General features: G+C 39.8%; 1 protein-coding gene across 1 annotated transcript; it reads right to left on the reverse strand.

The window, feature by feature from the left end:
- Nucleotides 1–1874: 1874 nt before the first annotated feature.
- LOC130435989 (transmembrane protein 255B) lies at nt 1875–24447 on the reverse strand. Its single transcript, XM_056766883.1, is given in 8 exon segments — nt 1875–1936; nt 1939–2017; nt 3080–3217; nt 19918–20077; nt 20496–20581; nt 21819–21920; nt 22435–22559; nt 24252–24447. Coding segments are annotated over 8 exon segments (948 nt in total).

Here is a 24447-nt window from a genome sequence, read left to right on the forward strand (position 1 = left end):
GGTGAATTTCATTATGCTTTAAGGTCCAGTGTATGAAATTTAGCGGGATCTAACGGTGAGGTGAATTGCAACCAACGGTTCACTCCACTCCACCTCCCTTTACGATGGCTGACACAGAACTTAAGACGTCGTCACATTTTTGCGTCCTTGCAGAAGAACATAACATATTTACTCTATAGAGCAGTTTGTCCGTTAAGGGCAATTCTGAGGTAATTAAAACGCAACACTTCATTGTGTAAGGTCTTTATACACCTCTGAACACATAGTTATTTTATATTGCATTTCTGTCAATACATACTCCAAAAATTACACAAAGCGTCTTTAAACAAACTTCCACTGGTATGAAAAACAGATATTCCTTTTCAAGCTTACTCTACTGGCTGAACTCAATGAATTTCAGGCTGTAGCTTGTATATGGTGCATGTGTTTGTGTAACAATCGTCACTGTGGGACAGTGAGTGACTGAGAAACTGTAGGAAGAGGTTTTGCAGACAGGGCTGTTGAATAGCTTGACAGTCTCAGAGAAGAGTTCAAAAATTTGGTTGTTCTGGGTTAAATTGTTCTTAACTTCATGCCAGATGGAAAAGACTGTGACCAGCACCAGGAATGAACTGTGCTTTCCTCACTACCCAACAGAGACAATATATTTACTGTGCACATGTCGTTCAAGATTGAGAAATTGCATGCAGATACTTTTAATGTATCAGTACAATATAATAACACAATACACATAAGAAAACTTGGTAAAGCTTTAGTTTACAGTCTGCAATGTACCGCATATTTAAACAGGATTTGCAGCGTCATAAATTGTAACAATAATGAACCATTACAATACAAATCTGTAGATAAAGGTTGAACAATATGCAAAGTTTGGGGAATAAAGGGGTAAAAGGATAAAATTACAAAACGTATCTATCTAGTCAACATCTGACTGATCTGTTCTGACTCTATCTTTCAAAAACAAATGAATGAATGAATGGTTCTGTATACTGTGTTAGGTTATATGGGACCAGTCTTCTTTTTTGATTGCACTTATGCTTTTGTTATACTTATGCTGTCCCAATTGCTTCCATTGCCTACCCCACCTGTAAGTCGTTTTGGATAAAAGCATCTGCTAAATGACTAAATGTAAATGTATTAAAAAAAAAACATCTCACCAAATCTAACTGCTCTGTTTATAATCTCAAAAGACTCATTTTACACATTAAAACTCATCAAAATTACTCTTAATTGAACGAAATTATTTGTGGCTAACAATCCTATAATCTTTAAAAAAAATCGAATTTACAGTTGACAGGCGTGCTTCATTCGTGCAGTTTTGCTTGTGCAAAAACTGAACGCATTTCAGTTTTAAAATACTATTTTCCAGACTTTGTTATTAACCAAACTTTACAAAACGTTCCTATTTACCTACAGACATGTACTGTAGAGGTACATTATTTTTACAATTAGTTATTCTGTAAGTTCTGTTTAATTATGTGTTTTTTTGCGGGTCATATCTAAACCGTTACTGAAAACTGCATGTAATGTGTATAAGTACACTTTAATTAAGACATCTAATATAGAGTGACACTGAGGCTGAGACGTTGCTGTATTATGATCTTTTATGTTCTATTTTCTCATTTACTGTATATCTACCTGTATCTGGACTTATCTGAGGGTTAATAAATTGTGAGAGGCTTTTTATGATAATTCCACTGGCACATTTATTGAACTATCTTTCTTTGTGTTCCACTGAAGAAAGAGTCAAATACATGTTTTGGGTGAATAAATATTGACATTTTTTTTGATTGGGTTATCTTTTTAAGGGGAGTCAAGTCTAAATGTGTAAGGTTTATAAGAAACACACACTTGCATCACAGTACCCAGATTGTTTAGGTGGAGAAGTTGGAGGTCTTGTTGGGTAGCAGGTTATAGAGGGGGGAAAAGGGTTGGTCTGTGTTTGGGACATATCTGAAGATCCTGTCTGTTGAAAACTGGATCCAGCTGATGCAGGTGAGATGTAGACTGAGTCCCTCTGCAGGTCAAAACATGAACAATTAGACTTTTAAGTGCACAAACAGTGTTACTTATCACACTAACACACACACACGCACGCACACACTCATAAATATTATAAATAATGCATTTGTAATTGATGGAATAATTTTCATCTAATATAACTTAATTATATCATAGTTAAATTACAAAAAAATTGGATATAAATGTTGATTTTAGTTTACAATTGTATTAAATAAAAGAAAGAGATAAATGTAGCACAGCGCATGTGGGAAATTGGTCGGCATGTAATTATACAGTTTAATAGTGATTATACTGTACATTGTATTCACAAAAATGTTGGGAAGGGTCATACAATGGACAAACCCAACAGCTGGGTTATAACTTATCTTGAGTTGTTTTAGCCCATTGTTGGGTCAAATATAAATATTTTCTGGGTTAATTTGTCCATTTTTGACCAAATGCTTAGAGTTAAAAAAAGATTAATAAAAGATTGCCTAAATACCCTGATTCTTAATCTACCGTGTTTGATTGATGCTGGGTGACCATGTAACTCATGATGTTTCTGAATTTTTGGAATTTCAAAGACACTGGAATTGAATAACCAGCATACCTAATCTGTAGTAATGCTTAATAAAGGCAAAGTTTCAGTGGTCTTCTTAATTTTGCTGTAGGTTTGTTTGTAGTTTTCATCATGACCGTGTCTAATATCAGATGCTTGGGAGCTGTGTTTGAATTGGCCAGACACATTTATGTGGTTATTCTTCCAAAAGCAACTGAAAAGTAGCCTTCTCAATGGGAATGAGGTCTGCTGAGGGATCTGTGATCTGGGATTGGTCAGACATCTGACCAGAGCTCGCGGCAGGGCAGGGGTATGATCTGGAGAAGCCCAGGGATCAGTGTATTTAGGCAGGGTTAACTGTGGGAATTTGGACAGGGACTGTTCTGTCCACACATCACACTGACAGGGGATATTCTTGGGAGTCTCATGTGAAATTGTAATGGCTCGAAAGCCTGTCGACATCATACCATAAAAGACGATAAATGTGTACAGAATCTGTGTGTGTGTCGTTGAACTGACCGGGTAGAGCTGATGTCCCATCTGTGAGCTGGCCTCCATTAGCAGAGGTGCAGTTGGAGATGAACAGTTCCCCCCTTCAAATGACAAGAGAGATGAACCCCCCCACCAGGGCACATCAGGACAGACCCCCCCACTTTTCTGCCAAGAGAACAGCACAAAACAAGTACAACCTGTTAATGCAAGGGCATTTATTAAACGTGTCATATGGCGCGAATACTTGTTTTCTGTGTCTTTGGTGTGTTATAAGTTGCCCATGCATGTATTAGACACGTAAAATTGCAAAAATTAAAGTGTCGGAACAAAAGATGCATTCTTTCTAAAAGCAAATGCTCACCCAGACCTGTTTCAAACGTCTATTCACTCTGGTGTAATCACACCCCCGTAAATCTACATCAGTTCGTGGTAGAACGATGAGCTTTGTAAATCAGAGAGGTGGGGCAAAGAGTAGATACGTACATGCACGGTATGTGGAACTACAGCATTTTTTAACCTTAAATCGTGTAAACACATCTAGAACAAACCATAATATTAGTTTTAGTTTTGTAATATGACCCCTTTAAAGCAGTTTCTTTATACATTATATTGTAATAATACAATTTGAATACAAAAAAATGTTTACTGTTTCTTTATGAAATTTAACATGCTGAATGAGAATGAGTCTCCAGCGGTCATGGTTGCAGTCCAGAACTTCCAGCCATCATGGTCACTTCGCTGGTGGTCCGAAGTCCGGTATTACCAGAGGCATCTGTTCCTGAGGTACTGTCACCGGAGTCAACTCTGTCGGCTGTGGCTGCAGCTTTGTGGTGTGTCTGGGCTGTCCACTCCTCTTCCCCTCCAGAGGTCCCTGACGAGATGGACGGTCGGGAATCAATCAAGATGGCAGCTCTGACTACACCTATACGTCGTCTAGCTCTCCCTGCACCTCCATGTCATCCAGCCCTCCCTGCGGCTCCATGTCTTCAAGCCCTGCTGGCCACAACCAGGCTTCAATGCCGCCTGGCCACTCCAAGGCTTCCTGCTCAGCTGGCTCCACCTCTACCCCACAGCCCAGGAGTACCCTCTTGGTTTGTCGTTTGGTTGGACTGTCTCATGGTTTTAGGATTTACCTGCCTGCCCTTGACTACGATTTGCCTTTGGATTGTTTGACGATTAGCTTTTAATAAACAACCTGCAATTGGATTCTCTATACTCTCTGCAGTGTCTCACTCATTCCACATGCAAGTTTAAACTTTCATACGTGAAACCTGCCTGCAGAGAGGCTCAGATTGTACTAAAGTAAATTTAAAGAATGGGGTACCAGAGAAGATTTGTGAATTGTTGTTTAACTGTTGAAACCTGAAGAACTATTCAATTCAATTCAATTCAAGTTTATTTATATAGCGCTTTTCACAATGTGTATTGTTTCAAAGCAGCTTTACAGGGGCAAACAGGAAAAAAGAAAAGTTAAAACACAGCACAGTGCATGGTATTTATACAACGAGTAAGTTCATTCTAATAAATAACATCTAATTTCTAAATAAATAAATAAATGAATGAATGCAGTCTCCCGGTGAGCAGGCCAACACTGCCCTGCTGTGGCGAGGAACCCAAACTCCAATGATTGATTAATGGAGAAAAAAATCTCAGGAGAAACCAGGCTCAACCGGGAGGGCCAGATCCCCTCTGACGTGTCATAGCTGCACTCAGACTACTGACGTGTGGTTTAGGTTTAGCATTTAATACCAAATATTGTAACTTCAGCATTAATAAGACAAATAGTCCGTCTTTGCTCTTGGTTGGGGATGTAGTGGTCTGAGCTGGGATGGTCCGATGGTCATATTTCTCTTGGCAGCTGGTGGAATTGCCTTAAATGGAGCTGGGATGGTCAGTCAGTCTGCAGCTGTATCTGGTGTAATCTCAAATTGGGGATGGGCATCTGTCGGTCGCCTGGACATGGTGGAACTTCTTCCTACCTCGGGATGGGCATCCCGAGGCAGAGGCGGAAAGAGAATAAAGAGAATAATTAGCGTAGCTGCTGTTCATTAACTATGCATTAAGTGAAAGCTTGGCTGAAAAGATGTGTCTTTAATCTAGATTTAAATTGGGAGAGTGTGTCTGACCCTCGAATAGTATCAGGAAGGCTATTCCAGAGTTTAGGTGCTACGTATGAGAAAGCTCGTCCACCTTTGGTGGATTTTGTTATTCTAGGTGTTGTCAAAAGTCCTAAGTTTTGAGATCTTAGCGAGCGTGATGGGTTGTAACGTGATAAAAGCTTGGTTAAGTAAGTAGGTGCTAAACCGTTCAGGGCTTTGTAAGTAATTAAAATAATTTTAAAATCAATGCGATACTTAATGGGTAGCCAGTGAAGCGATGATAAAACTGGGGTTATGTGATCGTATTTTCTTGACCTAGTAAGAACTCTGGCAGCTGCATTCTGAACTAACTGTAGTTTGTTTATCGATGATACAGGACAACCACTAAGTAGAGCATTACAATAGTCAAGCCGTGAGGTCACAAATGCATGAATAAGCTTTTCTGCGTCTGCAACAAATAAACTATTTCGTAATTTGGCAACATCTCTAAGGTGGAAGAAGGCTGTTTTTGTGATATTTGAGATGTGATTTTTAAATGACAGGTTGCCGTCTAATATAACGCCTAGGTCTTTAACTGTATTTGTTGGAGTAACAGTGCAGCTTTCAATTTGCAGGCTGTAATCGGAGATATTCTGTTTACTTGATTTTGGTGCTATAAGTAATATTTCTGTTTTGCTAGAGTTTAAAAGGAGGAAATTACTAGTCATCCAATGTTTTATGTCCTCGATGCACTCTGCCAGTTTGGATAGCTTAAAGGAATCATCTGGTCTTGATGAGATATATAGCTGAGTATCATCTGCATAACAGTGGAAGCTAATTCCATGTTTTCTAATAATGTTGCCGAGGGGCAGCATCTATATGGAGAAAAACAAGGGTCCTAAAACCGATCCCTGAGGTAGTCCATAATTGACTTGCGTAAGATTTGACGATTTCCCATTTAAATGGACGTATTGATATCTGTCTGTTAAGTAAGATCTGAACCATTGCAGTGCCTGTCCCTGAATACCGATATAATGGTGTAAACAATCTAGTAGTATTTTATGGTCTACAGTATCGAAAGCAGCACTAAGGTCAAGCAGGACTAATAGTGAGATGTTACCTTTATCTGAAGCAATAAGGAGGTCATTTGTAATTCTAACGAGCGCAGTTTCAGTGCTGTGATGCGGTCTAAAGCCAGACTGAAACTTTTCGTGCATGTCATTATTTTGTAGGAAGGTACACAGTTGAGTTGACACTACTTTTTCTAGTATTTTAGACAAGTACGGGAGATTTGAAATCGGTCTATAGCTTCCAAGTTCATTTGGGTCTAAGTTTGGTTTTTTGATAAGAGGCTTAATTACAGCCAGCTTAAAGGGTCCTGGGACATGTCCTAGATTAATTGACGAGTTGATTATGTTACAAATGGGCTCAATTACAGCAGGTAGTAACTCTTTTAATAAAGTGGTCGGAATGGGGTCTAATAAGCATGTCGTCGGTTTGGATGTTGCAATAACTTTAATTAAATCTTCCTGATTTATAGGAGAAAAACACTCTAGCTTTTCTTTTTGGGTGACGGTTGAAACTAATTCTTCCGACAAACTTGGAGGTTTGGTTTTAGCTATGTTGTCTCGTATTATTTCGATTTTCTCGGTAAAAAATTTCATGAATTCATTGCTACCAAGGTGTGGCGGAATACCCAGGTCAGGTGGAGTCTGTTTGTTTGTTAATTTAGCAATTGTACTAAATAAAAACCTAGGATTGTTTTTGTTATTTTCTATGAGGTTACGGAAGTGCTCGGCTTTTGCTGCTTTTAGTGCCTTTTTGTAACAGCTGCACTCTCTTTCCATGCAATTTTAAAGACCTCTAATTGGGTTTGTTTCCATTTTCGCTCCAGTTTACGCGTTTCTCTTTTTAGGGCGCGAGTGGTGTTATTATACCATGGTTCTATGATCTTTTCATTTATCCTTTTTGACTTCATAGGTGCGACCGCTTCTAATGTATTAAAGAAAATAGTGCCCATGTTGCTGGTCATGTCATCGAGCAATTTTATATTCGTTGGAAAGGTTATTAGAGAAGTCAGATCTGGCAAGTTCTTTACGAAACTATCTTTAGTAGTTGAGGTGATTGTTCTACCCTGTCGATAATGAGATATACAACTGATTTCTGCAGTGCGCAGTGTACATATCTTATAAGATGGTGATCGGAAACATCGTCGCTTTGAGGTATAATATCGATATTGGTTAGATCGGCTCCGTGAGATATAATCAAGTCTAGGGTATGATTAAGGCGATGAGTAGGTCTATGGATGTATTGTGTTACACCACAAGAGTCTAGTAGTTCTTTAAACGCCACAGCTAATGGATCGTTAGCACTGTCTACGTGGATATTAAAATCTCCAACAATCAGTACTTTATCGACGTTAACCAATAGATCCGATAAGAAGTCTGCGAACTCTATCAGAAAATTAGTGTAAGGCCCAGGGGGTCTATACACATTAACCAATGTAAGAGAGACCAATGATTTTTTACTTTTGTTTGGAACTGTTATGTTCAACGCAAGCATTTCAAATGATTTAAATGTATGCATTGTTCTCCGAGTAACGTTAAGAAAGTCTTAAGAAACTGTATATTTAAACTAAATATACAGTGGGTACGGAAAGTATTCAGACCCCCTTAAATGTTTCACTCTTTGTTATATTGCAGCCTAAAATCATTTAAGTTTTAAGTTTTGACATATTTGCTGACTTATTAAAAAAGAAAATCTGAAATATCACATGGTCCTAAGTATTCATACCCTTTGCTTAGTATTTTGTAGAAGCACCCTTTAGATTTAATACAGCCATGAGTCTTTTTGGGAAAGATGAAACAAGTTTTTCACACCTGGATTTGGGGATCCTCTGCCAATCCTCCTTGCAGATCCTCTCCAGTTCTGTCAGGTTGAATGGTAAACGTTGGTGGACAGCCATTTTCAGGTCTCTCCGGAGATGCTTAATTGGGTTTAAGTCAGGGCTCTGGCTGGGCCATTCAAGAACAGTCACGGAGTTGTTGTGAGGCCACAACAACTCCATGCGGGATTTCATGTGTCTTGCACTGAGAAGAGGCTTTCGTCAGGCCACTCTGCCATAAAGCCCCGACTGGTGGATGGCTTCAGTGATGGTTGACTTTCTACAACTTTCTCCCATCTCCCGAATGCATCTCTGGAGCTCAGCCATGTAGCGATTTTAGCTGCATGTAAAAATAAGGATGAGTTTAACTCACCAAAATAAGATTCTCCACCAGATCTATCAAGATCACATACATGAAATGAGTTATTTAAAACGTCAATTTCAGTTAAGGAATTAGTTCAGCTCAAAGGAAAATACGTATAATAATCATCATGTCACATACATATTTTACAATTCTGATTAGCAGTATAGTTGTAAAAATACTATATGTATTCGTCCAGCAAATGCATTGATGATTTATACACTAACGTTATCTCATGACCATAAGTAACGTGACTTTACCAAACAGAATTAAGAGCAGAGGTAGCATAGATCGAAACACAGTTTAAGTGACCCTGTGACGTTCTGTTGTTTATCTGGGGAAAGGGAGACCTCTAGTGGTGACTCGTAACGTAATGTTTATTTTGTACTAACAGTGTTGCCGTAGTTTGAAGAGACATGGTGAAATAAACGGTCGCATAGTTTTCTCTCTGGACTTAAGTTGGCCAGTAAAACGTTTGCCTGTAAGTACAAACTCATACAGTTATTTGTCATTAAGTACTAAGAATACTTGTAATGAAATCCTCTGTTAACAAGGTTACGTTTGTTCTAAATGTGTATTTTGATCGTTTATGCTAAAACGCTAGCATCTTAACGGAATTTCCCATTGAAGTTAGCCTTAAGCTAACACGTTTGTTTCTGTATGCTTGTAACAGACAATATTCCAATTACGTCTACACCTAAGTAAAATACTGAGATGTATTTTTGTATTTTGTAGTTTTACAGTGCTTCCTGAGTAAAGTTTTGGAAAAGACACACAAGCTTCATTCTTTGTCTTGGGGAAACTGTTAGCTATCTGCCGATCTAATGTAACGGGCTAGACCACGTCACCCACACACAGAAGCAGGGGCAGAATATACCCGTTTGTGAGCGTGAACACAGAGAACCCATCACAAATGCCTCTATGGTTTTTATTAAACTCTACTCTACATGCTAAACATAACGACGACAAACAAATACATGAAACACAAACGCGCAAGGAAGCGCAGAGAGAGAGTGAGAGGGCATGGCCGCGAGGCAGGTAAAACATGTCTGAAAACCAATAAAATCATCTTTAACAAAGAGGCAAACTCTTAACGCAGCTTCTCTATATTTAGAGACGGATACTTGCAATCTCGTTGTTGGACCAATATCCGTATGCGCATGGATGGAAATCTTGAATGGTTTCAGTATGCAGTCCTGTTGAAACGCTGAGTTTGGGTTCTGAGTCCAAAGGTCCATGGCCTAATGGGACTCCCCAGAGGAGAGCCCCAAGCGGGGGTGTCTGTTGGAGTGTCCTCCTCGTCCTCTCTCTCTCTTTCCCTTCCAATTCCTAATTCAAGACCTGACGAAGTGGATCGGTGATGGTGTTTTAAATGCATATCTGCCCTGCCCCCAGATGGTCTGTGGGCCAATGCCATGAAATTGATAAAGGGGCCAAAGAAAGTTCCTTTGTTTCTCATGGCGCCTCATTTGCATGGCTCTGACAGTATGGTCAGTTTGCATTTAATACCTAAACTTAGTTATGGACATAGTATGAGGTATGCTATGATTTTATAACATAGCTCATCATACATGGAATTTAAAGAGGAATAGTAAAATATGAAACATGCAAGGCATTGAACTGTGAATCATCCCAACGTATGAATACATCAAATGAACCCTAAATCTAAACTTGTATATCTAACAGTTACAGACTATTTAAAGTGGCACGTGTGCCAACACAGAACCTAGACATTTAGATACATTTAGAGAAAAGGATAGTTTATATCACATAAGTTCCTATTTGTCAGAGAAGTTTCTCTGGTTAGTCTCAGATGTTAAGTTAGAGATGACACAGACACTTATCACCAATGCTTTGAAGCCTATGAGTCGGAAAAAACCTACAGAAAAACCAAATGGTTAACACCCTCTCTGTGAGAGTTTAAAACCTAAAACCAGACCCCATGGAGCCATGTATGCTATGGTCTTTTGATGATGGTATCTAGAAACCAGGACAAAAGGGAGTGAGGCTTTTCTCAATGATCCAGTCACTACAGCCACAGTGATCTTTGGGTTCTTCTTTACCTCTCTCATCTGAAAACTTAGGACCATGTGATCAGGACCTCTGCCAGAGGCCGGAGCCTGCGTCCGTTCTCCCAAGGGGGAGGAGCAGGGGACGGGGAAGTTGCCGCTAAAGGTGGAACTACAGCCGGCCGCCCACTGAGCGCCCAGGGCCACCACAAGGCACCGCAGGGGAGTACCCTCTTTCAGGTTGCTCCTAGGGCTCCTGTCTCCGTTGTCTCGTCGCTACATACCCCCAGGGGAAAGGTACTCCAAGACTGGGAGACTCCCCCGAGGGAGGGAGCAAGCAGAGTCTCGGGGGTACCCCCCGGCCTGTGAGGGGCGATGGGGGTATGTAGTGGAGTAGGCGGAGCGAAAATGTGAATCAAGGCTGACGAGTGAGTATTAATGAGCGGCAGCTGTGCGCGCACTGGTCTCGTATCACGGAGGAGATCGGGAGCATAAGAGAACGAGCGACCGGACCGTCGATGAGAGAGGACCAGGCCTGGATTTTAGTTGTGGTTTGTTTTATTTCGCCGGCAGTCGTCCGTGAGGGGCTGGCGGCTGTTTATGTTCTGTGTTATTATTTGATTAAATGTTTAAATGTTTGCCGGTTCCCGCCTCCTTCCTTTCTTTTAATTGAACCTTGTTACAAAATGATTTTAGCAGATGGCTGCAATATAACAAAGAATGAAAAATTTAAGGGGGTCTTTCCGTACCCACTGTAAGTTTGCAGACATTAAAGGACCCAGACTTTGGCTGTTTTAGAGGCTTTGATTATGATTTTTGGGTGTTTAACAATGGATGTTCATGTTTCTAATATAAAAAAACGCTTTATATTTCAAGTCTATTGTTCATCACTGTCCCACTTCTCACAAAACGACTGGATTTCTTCCGGTCTATATAAAGTCCCTCCTTGTGAGTCCGAAATACTGTGATTGGTATAGCTGACCAGGTCTTTCGTGATTGGCTTCGGCTTTTAAGACCGGTTATATTAATTAAAACTAATTTCAGAAGCGTTAGTTTTGCTTTATTATATTGGACCCGAGTTGTGATGATTCCGCAATCATGTCATGTTTATTCTTGGTCTTGCGGTGGAGTCATGGCATAGCCTTAGGTTTTGTGTGGAGGGAGAGATAGAGAACCTATCGGCTTTCCGTACTCTCTCTCCGGTCCGCGTCTTTGTTCCCGCCATCTCATTTCCTCCTTTTATAGCTTTCCTTCAGTTTAATCCCCATCACCTGGTTCTATTGGTTAACGTCGATAAAGTACTGATTGTTGGAGATTTTAATATCCACGTAGACAGTGCTAACGATCCATTAGCTGTGGCGTTTAAAGAACTACTAGACTCTTGTGGTGTAACACAATACATCAATAGACCTACTCATCGCCTTAATCATACCCTAGACTTGATTGTATCTCACGGAGCCGATCTAATCAATATCGATATTATACCTCAAAGCGACGATGTTTCCGATCACCATCTTATAACATGTACACTGCGCACTTCAGAAATCAGTTGTATATCTCGTTATCGACATGGTAGAACAATCACCTCAACTACTAAAGATAGTTTCGTAAAGAACTTGCCAGATCTGACTTCTCTAATAACCTTTCCAACGAATATAAAATTGCTCGATGACATGACCAGCAACATGGGCACTATTTTCTCTAATACATTAGAAGCGGTCGCACCTATGAAGTCAAAAAGGATAAATGAAAAGAACATAGCACCATGGTATAATAACACCACTCGCGCCCTAAAAAGAGAAACGCGTAAACTGGAGCGAAAATGGAAACAAACCCAATTAGAGGTCTTTAAAATTGCATGGAAAGAGAGTGCAAGCTGTTACAAAAAGGCACTAAAAGCAGCAAAAGCCGAGCACTTCCGTAACCTCATAGAAAATAACAAAAACAATCCAAGGTTTTTATTTAGTACAATTGCTAAATTAACAAACAAACAGACTCCACCTGACCTGGGTATTCCGGCGCACCTTGGTAGCAATGAATTCATGAAATTTTTTACCGAGAAAATCGAAATAATACGAGACAACATAGCTAAAACCAAACCTCCAAGTTTGTCGGAAGAATTAGTTTCAACCGTCACCCAAAAAGAAAAGCTAGAGTGTTTTTCTCCTATAAATCAGGAAGATTTAATTAAAATAATTGCAACATCCAAACAGACGACATGCTTATTAGACCCCATTCCGACTACTTTATTAAAAGAGTTACTACCTGCTGTAATTGAGCCCATTTTTAACATAATCAACTCGTCTATTAATCTAGGACATGTCCCAGGACCCTTTAAGCTGGCTTTAATTAAGCCTCTTATCAAGAAACCAAACTTAGACCCAAATGAACTTGGAAGCTATAGACCGATTTCAAATCTCCCGTACTTGTCTAAAATACCAGAAAAAGTAGTGTCAACTCAACTGTGTACCTTCCTACAAAATAATGACATGCACGAAAAGTTTCAGTCTGGCTTTAGACCGCATCACAGCACTGAAACTGCGCTCGTTAGAATTACAAATGACCTTCTTATTGCTTCAGATAAAGGTAACATCTCACTATTAGTCCTGCTTGACCTTAGTGCTGCTTTCGATACTGTAGACCATAAAATACTACTAGATCGTTTACACCATTATATCGGTATTCAGGGACAGGCACTGCAATGGTTCAGATCCTACTTAACAGACCGATATCAATACGTCCATTAAAATGGGAAATCGTCAAATCTTACGCAAGTCAATTATGGACTACCTCAGGGATCGGTTTTAGGACCCTTGTTTTTCTCCATATACATGCTGCCCCTCGGCAACATTATTAGAAAACATGGAATTAGCTTCCACTGTTATGCAGATGATACTCAGCTATATATCTCATCAAGACCAGATGATTCCTTTAAGCTATCCAAACTGGCAGAGTGCATCGAGGACATAAAACATTGGATTACTAGTAATTTCCTCCTTTTAAACTCTAGCAAAACAGAAATATTACTTATAGCACCAAAATCAAGTAAACAGAATATCTCCGATTACAGCCTGCAAATTGAAAGCTGCACTGTTACTCCAACAAATACAGTTAAAGACCTAGGTGTTATATTAGACGGCAACCTGTCATTTAAAAATCACATCTCAAATATCACAAAAACAGCCTTCTTCCACCTTAGAAATGTTGCCAAATTAGGAAATAGTTTATGTGTTGCAGACGCAGAAAAGCTTATTCATGCATTTGTGACCTCACGGCTTGACTATTGTAATGATCTACTTAGTGGTTGTCCTGTATCATCGATAAACAAACTAAAGTTAGTTCAGAATGCAGCTGCCAGAGTTCTAACTAGGTCAAGAAAATACGATCACATAACCCCAGTTTTATCATCGCTTCACTGGCTACCCATTAAGTATCGCATTGATTTTAAAATTATTTTAATTACTTACAAAGCCCTGAACGGTTTAGCACCTACTTACTTAACCGAGCTTTTATCACGTTACAACCCTCCACGCTCTCTAAGATCTCAAAACTTAGGACTTTTGACAACACCTAGAATAACAAAATCCACCAAAGGTGGACGAGCTTTCTCATACGTAGCACCTAAACTCTGGAATAGCCTTCCTGATACTATTCGAGGGTCAGACACACTCTCCCAATTTAAATCTAGATTAAAGACACATCTTTTCAGCCAAGCTTTCACTTAATGCATAGTTAATGAACAGCAGCTACGCTAATTATTCTCTTTATTCTCTTTCCGCCTCTGCCTCGGGATGCCCATCCCGAGGTAGGAAGAAGTTCCACCATGTCCAGGCGACCGACAGATGCCCATCCCCAATTTGAGATTACACCAGATACAGCTGCAGACCGACTGACCATCCCAGCTCCATCTAAGGCAATTCCACCAGCTGCCAAGAGAAATATGACCATCGGACCATCCCAGCTCAGACCACTACATCCCCAACCAAGAGCAAAGACGGAGTATTTGTCTTATTAATGCTGAAGTTACAATATTTGGTATTAAATGCTAAACCTAAACCACACGTCAGCAGTCTGAGTGCAGCTATGACACGTCAGAGGGGATCTGGCCCTCCCGGTTGAGCCTGGTTTCTCCCGAGGTATTTTTCTCCATTAAATAAATAATCATTGGAGTTTGGGTTCCTCGCCACAGCAGGGCAGTGTTGGCTTGCTCACCGGGAGACTGCATTCATTCATTTATTTATTTATTTATAAATTAGATGTTATTTATTAGAATGAACTTACTCGTTGTATAAATACCATGCACTGTGCTGTGTTTTAACTTTTCTGTTTTTCCTGTTTGCCCCTGTAAAGCTGCTTTGAAACAATACACATTGTGAAAAGCGCTATATAAATAAACTTGAATTGAAAATTGAATTGGTTCTTGTATTAATCCTTTGTTGGTCTACCCTTATATACTCCTCATATTTCATTGTCCTGTGCTCTTGCATTGTATTCTGTGTGTGTTTGGTTAATGCTGTACCCCGCATACTTTTTGTTCCATGCCTTGATGACGTTCTGTCATTGTTTACCTGTGATCTTCTCAGTCAAAGTAAGTCTAGTTTAGTGTTAGTTTATTGCAATCATATTGTAATTGTAATTACAAGAACCAGGTGATGAGGTTTAAACACTGAAGGAAAGCTAACGAGGAAACGAAATAGTGGGAACAGAGACGTGGACCGGAGAGAGTACGGAAAGCAGATAGGTTCTCTTTCTCTCCCTCCACACAAAACCTAAGGCTATGCCATGACTCCACCGCAAGACCAAGAATAAACATGACATGATGGCGGAATCATGACACGTGTTGAATAATAAATCAAGCAGATTGACCAGGAGACATTTGCAAGCAGAACTTTAATGGACGTTTTATAGAAGTGTTTAATGTGCCGGGCTAATCACGTGATTCTGCGTGGTCAGCTGAATTCATTAATTTTGATCGAGTTCGTGGGTATATATGGGTGAAATACGGCCACTTGGATGTGTGTCCTTGTCGGCACTGCCTTTGTTGGTGACGTCCTCAGTTGTCAACGCCAGGAACTGTTGTGCATCCCTTTGGCTGTGTCCTGGCTGCCTATTTCCGTAGTTGGGCTTTGTATAACGTTGCTGGCTGAGTGCCTGTCAGGGATGGCGTGAGCTGCGGCGTTTGGTTATGACCACATAGAAGGGTTTCAATAGTCCGGTGGAGCTAAAATGCTAACCATGTGGCTACTTTGCTGTTTTGCCTCTACTTGATCTTTTACTAACGCTGTCAGCGATACTTCATCTGTACTCTGTGGCTCATCTGCACCCTTTTAAACACACGGTACCTGCTTCGGCTCGTGCTGCTTGATTGAGCCTATGTACACTGTCTGCGTGTCCACTGCGTCGGGGTGTTGGTGCTATGGGCATCTGCTCTGTTTTGTGTTTATGAAGTGATTCATTTTCTTTTAACCTCCAATCCATATTACGATTTGGGAGGCAGTTGTCACGAACTGCTTGGAAGCTTGACACGTGCCGATCTAAAAGCAGCTTTATTAAAGAAGATCAGGTACAAACAGGCAATGAGTTCAGGGCAGGCAGCAAACAATCAGAAACGGGGTCACAGGCAATGATCGATGCAGGCAGCAAAGGTTGACAAAAGACAGCAGTACAGTCCAAGGTCCAAAGACACGGGGTACACAGGGTAATAATAGTTAATGAACCAGGCTTATATAGATGGAGGTTATTGCAAACAGGTGAGAATGATCAGTGTGTAATGAGTCCGGGCAATGGGTTATGGGAAATGTAGTGTGCAATGATGGTCCGTGTGATGAGCGGAGTGCCCTCTAGTGGATTTGAGAGGGCACTCCAGCAGGTGATTGTGACAGCAACCCTCCTTGCACGAGCTGGAAGTTTTGTTTTCTTTGTCTTTGTTATGTTGGATTTTGTTAATATTGTGACGAGTAACCATGTTAATAAGTAAGTAAATAAGTAAATAAGCTTCGCCATGGAGACGGAGACAACGGCACAGCAGCCGGTCGTTACCACCTGCTACTAATTCTCGGCGGCTAAAAAAGCCACTGACAGACAGAAAAAGGTGAGCAACGTCTCCTTGAGACTTGATGCCACTGAGTCTATTATTTTCTATATCTCTTCAGGTTCCGACGCATAGCGACCAGCAGCACCGCACCCACACAAACCCGGAAGTGAGAGGACCACGCTGGACAGATTCACGCTGCTTCGGGAGAAGTGAAGAGACTCACAACGAGACGCCACAAAAGCACGCGCCTTGGGATTATTGCACAGTGGCTACCAAACAACCATTCAACAAAGTACCCTTCGGGGTGGTATATTGTACTTTTGTGTACATGTCGTTGCTTCGCCCATCACCAAATATATGGTTACATTTATTTTCTTTGTTTTGTTATAGGAGTCAAGGGCCAGGGCAGAAAGCTAGCCAGTCTTAGCCTGTGTGGTGGGTTTCCAGTCACTGAGTGCTGTGCATTGACTATTTACTCCATTGTGTGTGTGTGTGCAGTGAGACTTTTGCAATTGTTGTTACGTGTGTACTACCTAAATTTGAGGCTCGTTGCTGGCTACCTACCCCTGGTGACCTTGCTCTCCTTGGCGTGGGTAAGAGTGGGGTTTGGAACTACTGGCTGCTAATGTTACCCTACTCTTTTCTTTTAATTACTTATTCCTATTGAATAACATTTGTATATTTTTATATATCCACTTTTCGTTTCCCTTGTTTAACCTATGTGCCTCTTTTGTGAGTATTCATTTCCCTTTGAACAGGGTGGCGTAGTCTGCTACAATTATCGTGTCTGAACCTATTCCCATACCATTTCGTCTCACACACACACACACAATATCCGGGTATTACACAGAATAGCTTTCACAGCCGATGTTAAAGTCATGGAAGCTATTATTTGACCATTGGTTATCTTAGAATGTGTGTAGCGGAATTCTTATTACCAGCTGTAGGTGTCAGGATCCAGGACTTGTTTCGGTCTCCAGCCACTGGATGTCACTGTCTCCTCGTGTGGTGTTTCCCTAGTGTTATTGTTTTCACCTGTTCCTCATTTGTCCCCTGTGTATTTAAGTTGGTCCCTGTTCCCTGTCTCGTTGCTCAGTCTTTAATGTTCTGTAGCCAAGTTCCCCCAGTCTTGAGTGGTGTGTCTTTGTGTGCTGCGTCTGCTGTTGTTTTGTTTGGAGTTCTATGAGAACCTTATTATTATTATTTTTGGATCTACCTCTTCAGAGTTGTTTAAGTTTCCCCTTTTTTCCCGTTTCTGGTTTATCATGTGGATTACCAGCATTTTTTAGTTAAGATTTTTTAAGAGAACTTTATTTTTTGCTCGGCCTCTACAGAGTTGTTTTTGTTACCCCTCTTTCCTGAGCCTCGTGGATTACCTTTTTTTCTGGGACATTATTAAAAGGATCTTCTTAATTTTATTGAAGCCTCTGTGTGTGCATCTCTCTTTGGGTTCACCATTCCTCAGTGGCACCGGTGTTTAAGTGTTCACTCACAACATCGGAAACCTGGGTTCGAGTCTTGGCCCTGACAGTAGGACTGTCAACTTTATTTATTTAGCGCTTTTTACAATTTTCATTGTTATAAAGCAGCTGAACAATGTGACACATTGACTACAAGTAAAACAAACTAAAGTCATACACCTGTGAAAAACAAGAAAAAGTAGTTTAGCACGTAGCTCAATCAAATGTATACGATCTCTGATAACCAAACACTACTCCAGCGGCTCTTCCTCTTCTCCAAGGAAGACCTCACCCCTTTTGTGGAGGAGATTATTAAAAGCACTCAGAATGGTAACATCATGTACTTTGGAAGTAGAGGGCTGTAGTCTGATCCAGCCGTTTTCTGTAAACCTTGAAAAGCGAATTCGGATAAAGACAATATCTCGCTTGGCACTGAACTTTGAGCTTTTTGCAGGTATTATTGATGCTCTAACAGCAACATTACACACTAACTAAAGGTTGAAAAATGGGCTTCAGGGCTTGCAGTATCAATAGTCACTCTATTATGTGCCAAAAAGTCTTGCCAAGCTTGGTAAAACACGTTAAACAAGTGCAATGCCATTTTCGCTCCAGTTTCTGACAAGCAACCTTCTACACAAGTCATCATTATACTAGGGGGCCGTCCGTACAAATGAGATGTTACGTGCTTTTAGGGGAGCAAAACATTGGATGTGAGAGCATTGCTAAATGTTGAAATTGGATCCTCGAGTGAAGCAGAGGACATACCATTTAAGATAGAGAGATTCAAATGAACAAAAACAGCATAATAAATTGATTGCCCTTTACGGAATGTAATAATAGGTCTGGGCTCTCAGGAAGTATTAGAAATCTAAATGTCAAAGAAAATCCTTGGACATAGCACAGGTGTTCTGATCTACATTGTATGTTAAAATTGCCCAGAATCAGAATTCTCAAAAATTTGGCTGACAGTATGGACAGAAGGTCAGCAAATTCAGAAAAAAGGGACGATTCGGTTTTGGTGGTCTATATATAGTGACCATAGCAGCATGAGGAGCTGCACAATTTCTGGTAAATTTCTGGTAAGCTTCAGACCAGAAATTCAAATGAAGCTGGTCCAGACATTCAAATGTTCCTTTAAAAACATTAATATGTTTTAAAAGGAGATACAGTGTACATACTGTATTGCAATTTGTAGACAACTATAGTTCCATCACCTCACCAGTAGACGGTGAGACATCAAAAAGCCCACTGGGGACAGCTGATTAAAAAGCAGACCATCATCCTGTTTATGCCAAGTTTCCGTGAGAAACAGCAAGTCCAGTTTATTGTCCATGATAAAACTTGATATATACTGCCATAGCAGGGAAAATACATTTACTTATACATATTTGGCAGACACTTTTATCCAAAAAAAATTACATTTCATTGCGTTATATATTTGTTTCTGACTATATGTGCAATCCACTGGGACCGAACCATGACCTTGGCATTAGTAGTGCCATGCTCTAACCACTGAGCCACAGGAAAGCTAATACCATGGAAGTCAATGAGGTGGCCAAACAGATTATATTCTAGAGTTTCTGTTTAGCAGGAGGAAATGTAAAGCTTGCTGAAGTGAAAAGCAGAATAAAGAGATACAAACACAGGAAAACCCTTAAGAATAACCAATTCGGACTGCCATCAAGATTCAGACTGCCATCATCAAGGCCAAGACTCATTTTCCAACTAGAAAGTTTACTCTTGAGTGTGTTTTATGATTTACATATTATTTGATTTCTGCTATGGGGAGAATAAACAAACGCAAGGAATATAAAAGTCAAGTCACCGTGAAAGAGATCACACAGACAGACATTGGTTTTACACACTTTTGGTATTGTTCAGGGTGATGTGAAATCAGCAGTGTTGTATTTTAAGTGTATGTTATAAAACGAGCTTTTAAAAAAGGAAAGGGTACTCGAGTAACATGAAACAATGAAAGACTTTATTTATTTCACCCGCAAGTGGCCCTTTATCCACTTTTAGATAATTTACAGACTCACCATGTCTTTGATATTGCCCAACACAGCAGTGGTCAGGATTCCAGTCACAAATCCCAACCGATTGAGGACAGTTAGGACCCACATGAGAACATACAGAGACAGTACGTCCTGACAGCTCTGCACACCAACAAACTCATAATAACTGTTCAGATATCCTCCACTGGAAAAGAAGATAGACGCGAGAATTTAGTTCTACAATGCTTGTGGGTTTGCTCGTTCTTTTTTCTATACTTTTCAGGGTAGGCAACGGGTGTTATGGTGGTGTTATCGGTAGATGCTATGCATTAATAAAAATGTCATATTCTGGACCCCTTATATATGACTTACTTTAAATAATAGTAATATTGTATATAGTTATGTGACTATTCATGGTTAAAGTGATATTTTGCGAAAAAAAAAAAAAAAAATTGGTATTCACTTCTATTGTGCGGACACGACACTTATGCCGCCATTGTTCCGTTACCAACGTTCTTCAAAATGTCATTCAGATTAAAAATGACTCAAATGTGAGTAAATGGTGAAAGAATTTTCATTTTGGGACTTAAGTTTTGTGTGTACAGTGTTTGTGAGTTACTTGCTTGGAACAATCGTTCAAGTCACAACAGTAACATGTTCCACTGCGGACCTTCATACTACAGGCCTCTGTTAGTCTTTGACAAGGAACCTACAAAACAAACATATCAATGAAGTATGTATTAATCCATCTATTCAACCTCCAAACCCTTAAATCCGCACGGTTACAGGTGGGCTGCAGATGAACGGATGGCCGTATGATTCTTCTATGCAAATGGAAAGACACTTGGAAATTTGTCTCTTGCAAACTGCTACATTCATGTCCATTTTTACTTATATTCACCAAACACTTTTTTTTTTTGGCACTGTTTTTACACTTTAGCATATATAAATATATGACGTGCTTGTGTGGGACATTATTTTGTTTTATGCTTCTCAAATCCGACATGAAATTTGCATTTTATGAAGATGAAAAATAAGTCCCAGATTAAAACATAGTGCACACATGAGCATCTGTAATCTTGCTGGCCTCTCCATTTTACTTTCATATCACTTAACGAAGTTAGGGTACTGATGCTGCGTTCCAAACAACTTGGATTTGGGGTATTACCGATCTCAATCCCGGAAGTGAACATCTGAAACAGCAAACAAAGTCGGTTATCCGACCTCTGAGCTCACGGACAAGATAGCCTTTCGCAACCTTTAGTAACCTTTAGTGAACCGTAAACAAACTTTAAACTGTTTTGAACATGAAAGCTAATATATCCACTGTTTATGAACAAATGCCTACATTTTAAAAGCTACCATATAGCAGATAACATAGACTGCTGTTACGTTCTCTTGGCGTCACGGTGACATCACATGGTAAACATGCGAATGTGACGAGTGGTTGACTGGAACATATTGAGGTTAGAAGTCGAAATATAATGTCTCTTACCATTTTCGGAACATTATACTGCACCGGCGACGGTACAATGAGATTTATAAGCCCGCCCACCTTACTTGCATATACATTTGGGCGGTCTTAGTCAAATCATACCACAAAGTGATGTACATACGTGGGGGTGTGGTTACACGAGGCGTTTCAGGCAGGTCTGGGTTCGCATTCGCTTTGAGATAGAATGCATCTTTTGTTCCGACACTTACATTTTTGCAATTTTACATGTCTAATACATGCATGGTCAACTTATAACACTCCAAAGACACAGAAAAACATGTATTTCCGCCATATGACCCCTTTAAAACACACATGAAGATGATTACTGTATGTTAGAGACTTGTGATTTTGTTTCAAACTGATATTTTAAAATAAGTGTGTGAGGATATTAGAAAAAAGGCGGCATTTATTGATCTGTCAAAGAGACAGAAATGTGGAGGACTTGACTCACTGTTGCATAGTAATTCTCATAGATGTAACTGTTTCCACTGGTGTAGAAATGACATCTCCCCGCCCTCAATGGACATCCTGATAGAAACAGAAAAAGAAATGTCTTTTGTTATTTTGTTCCATATTTTCTTCTAAAATCAATATTTTTTTAGTTAATTTTTTTATCTATCTCTCAAGACCAATAATCTTTATTGGTCACATCATCTGTGCTGTTGAGAGAGATGATGTAACTGCAGAACATTTATATAAATATTGAAGAACACAAACTCATTCAACATATGTGAGTGACATAATTACTTTTTTTATATATTGCCTGTTAAAAGTTTGGAAACAGGCATGTTCCTCTTGTTAATATGCAACAAACTAGTACATTTAATGTCATGAAGGTTTTCTTTGACCAAAGACATAAATGCATAGATAAAGATTGTTTAGATTTGTAGATTCTGAAAAATGAATAGTTAAAAAAATTGTAATTTAGCATCTACTGTATAATAACTTATAAAGTCCAGACATCCGGGCAACTTTTGACAAGCATTGTATCTTTCAATAAATGAGGTATACTGAGCTTCTAAAAAAACATGTTTAAAACACAAATCAGTTTCGATAAATGTACTCACAAGACACAGGAAACTGGAAATGATACCAAAACTCAGGAACACAATCGCTGCAACCAACTGGACAGAAAAGGAACAGTTTAACATGTGTATTTCTGTTTCATATTCTTCAAATAGCTTTATTAAGACTTCATTATAAACACACACACACACGTACGCACACTAAAATACACCTTTTATCCAAACACCAGTGCTTGACATATGATAGCAGATGTTTATAGCCAGAAGGGCTTTGAAATGATCTATAAATTAGACATTAACGTCATGAATGATTTAAACAAATTTTTACATTTATTTATTTTTACATGCATTATGATGTCCACAGGGACAGAACTTTGCTCAGCTGATCACAGGCAGGAGAAGTGAACCCCACCAAAAGAGAAAATAGACACAACGGAAAGATAAAAAGATAACAAGAGACAGGGAGTGAACAGATGACAGGAGAAGAGAGAGAGAGAAACTAAAGTGATGTACGCTGTAGGCATCAGAGAAATTCAGTGGCGAGTGATTGGTCAGATGATTTATGCCCCCCTCCAGTTTACTCTGTGGGATATCTAACACATGTCTATAAAAACTGTAGTGTATTTCGGGGGAAACTATGAGTTTGATCACAGTAAAAGACGTATAATTAATGATGACTAACTATACCTGTTTTATACACTTTATCGGATTCGGCAGACCTGATAATAGCGACAAACTAAATTTACTCGTCCAGCGAGTGATCCGCAGATCGTATATCAAATCTAAGAAATATTACTTTCCTGGCCTTGGAAACATAACACTCTAACTGTATGTAGTACAGTACCGCTCCAGAAATTATAACGAAATCAAGCAGTTTAAGTGACGTTAATATGTGATAAAGAAACACAGCAACAATTCGAGCGTGCAGACAAATGCAGGTTTATTGACCACACTAAAGGGAAAACAAACCGACTAACTAAGAAATAACAAATACTAACAAACGAAACATAGAAGCAGTAAAGAAATGGAAGAAATAGACAAAGCAAAGAGTGGCAGTTTTAACAAACAACTATTCACATCTGCATGAACCATCGAGGACAAGTCTCCTTAGTTAAAAGGGGTTACAGCTTAAACGCACCTATTTAGGAAATAGTTGATACTTGCATTGGTTTCCTTTTGAGTGTGCTTGGACAAGGTTTGTGCCCGTGGAAAAGTGTTCTCAGAGTCCTGATGGTTTCAAAGCAAGCGGGTGAGTCCGTCTACTTCTTTCTTAGAGCCGGGATTGGCTGACGAAGTTAGCCGAAGTAATTCTGCCGAAAGGAAAAACTGTCTCCGAAGAGAGAGACAGGTCTCAGGAGGTGTTCTTGAACTGAAACGCGCGAACACACGGAAGAGCTGAGCATTGTTTGCTCTGTTCCAGGATGTTTTATGGAAGGCGGGTTCCACGACTTCCAAAGTGAGTTATCCAATGTGATGAGCTGATTTTGGAGCGAGGCCAAGTTTCTTTGTTTTGCTTAGTAGCTCATTTGCATTTAGGATGACTTTAGAAGTTTGGCGCTGTAAAACTCTTAGAATGACATAAAATCGATAGGATCTAAAACACGTTATTTTGCTATACATCATCTTTCCAGTAATGAAGATAGAAACATTTAGATATAAAACATGCCAGGGTTATAATTACATTGACAAGAAGTTCGTACAAGAATGGTAATAGAATACAACTAAACACAAATGCTTTTGAGGTTATAGGCGAGGCCGAATAACATGGGGACAAACATACAATGTGGAGATGTAGGTTTGAATTATTTTAAACCATTCTTTTGTGGTTAACAAGAGGGAGACTTCAAGACTTGACTGACCACTTGCCCTCATTCCTGTTAACACATCTGGAGTCCATGTTAGTGTCAACGACCCCATCCTCCCTGTTGGGATTTCTTTGAAGTCCACGAGTGTTGGTTGGGATTTATCCTGGTCAATTGATGGATGTGTTACAAGAGGACAGTTGGCGCCGATTTGAGCTTGCTGGCGCCGATTAGAGTTCCACTGAGAGGTCAT

This window comes from Triplophysa dalaica, chromosome 14 (genome assembly GCF_015846415.1).
Source record: "Triplophysa dalaica isolate WHDGS20190420 chromosome 14, ASM1584641v1, whole genome shotgun sequence".
NCBI classification, from domain to species: domain Eukaryota; kingdom Metazoa; phylum Chordata; class Actinopteri; order Cypriniformes; family Nemacheilidae; genus Triplophysa; species Triplophysa dalaica.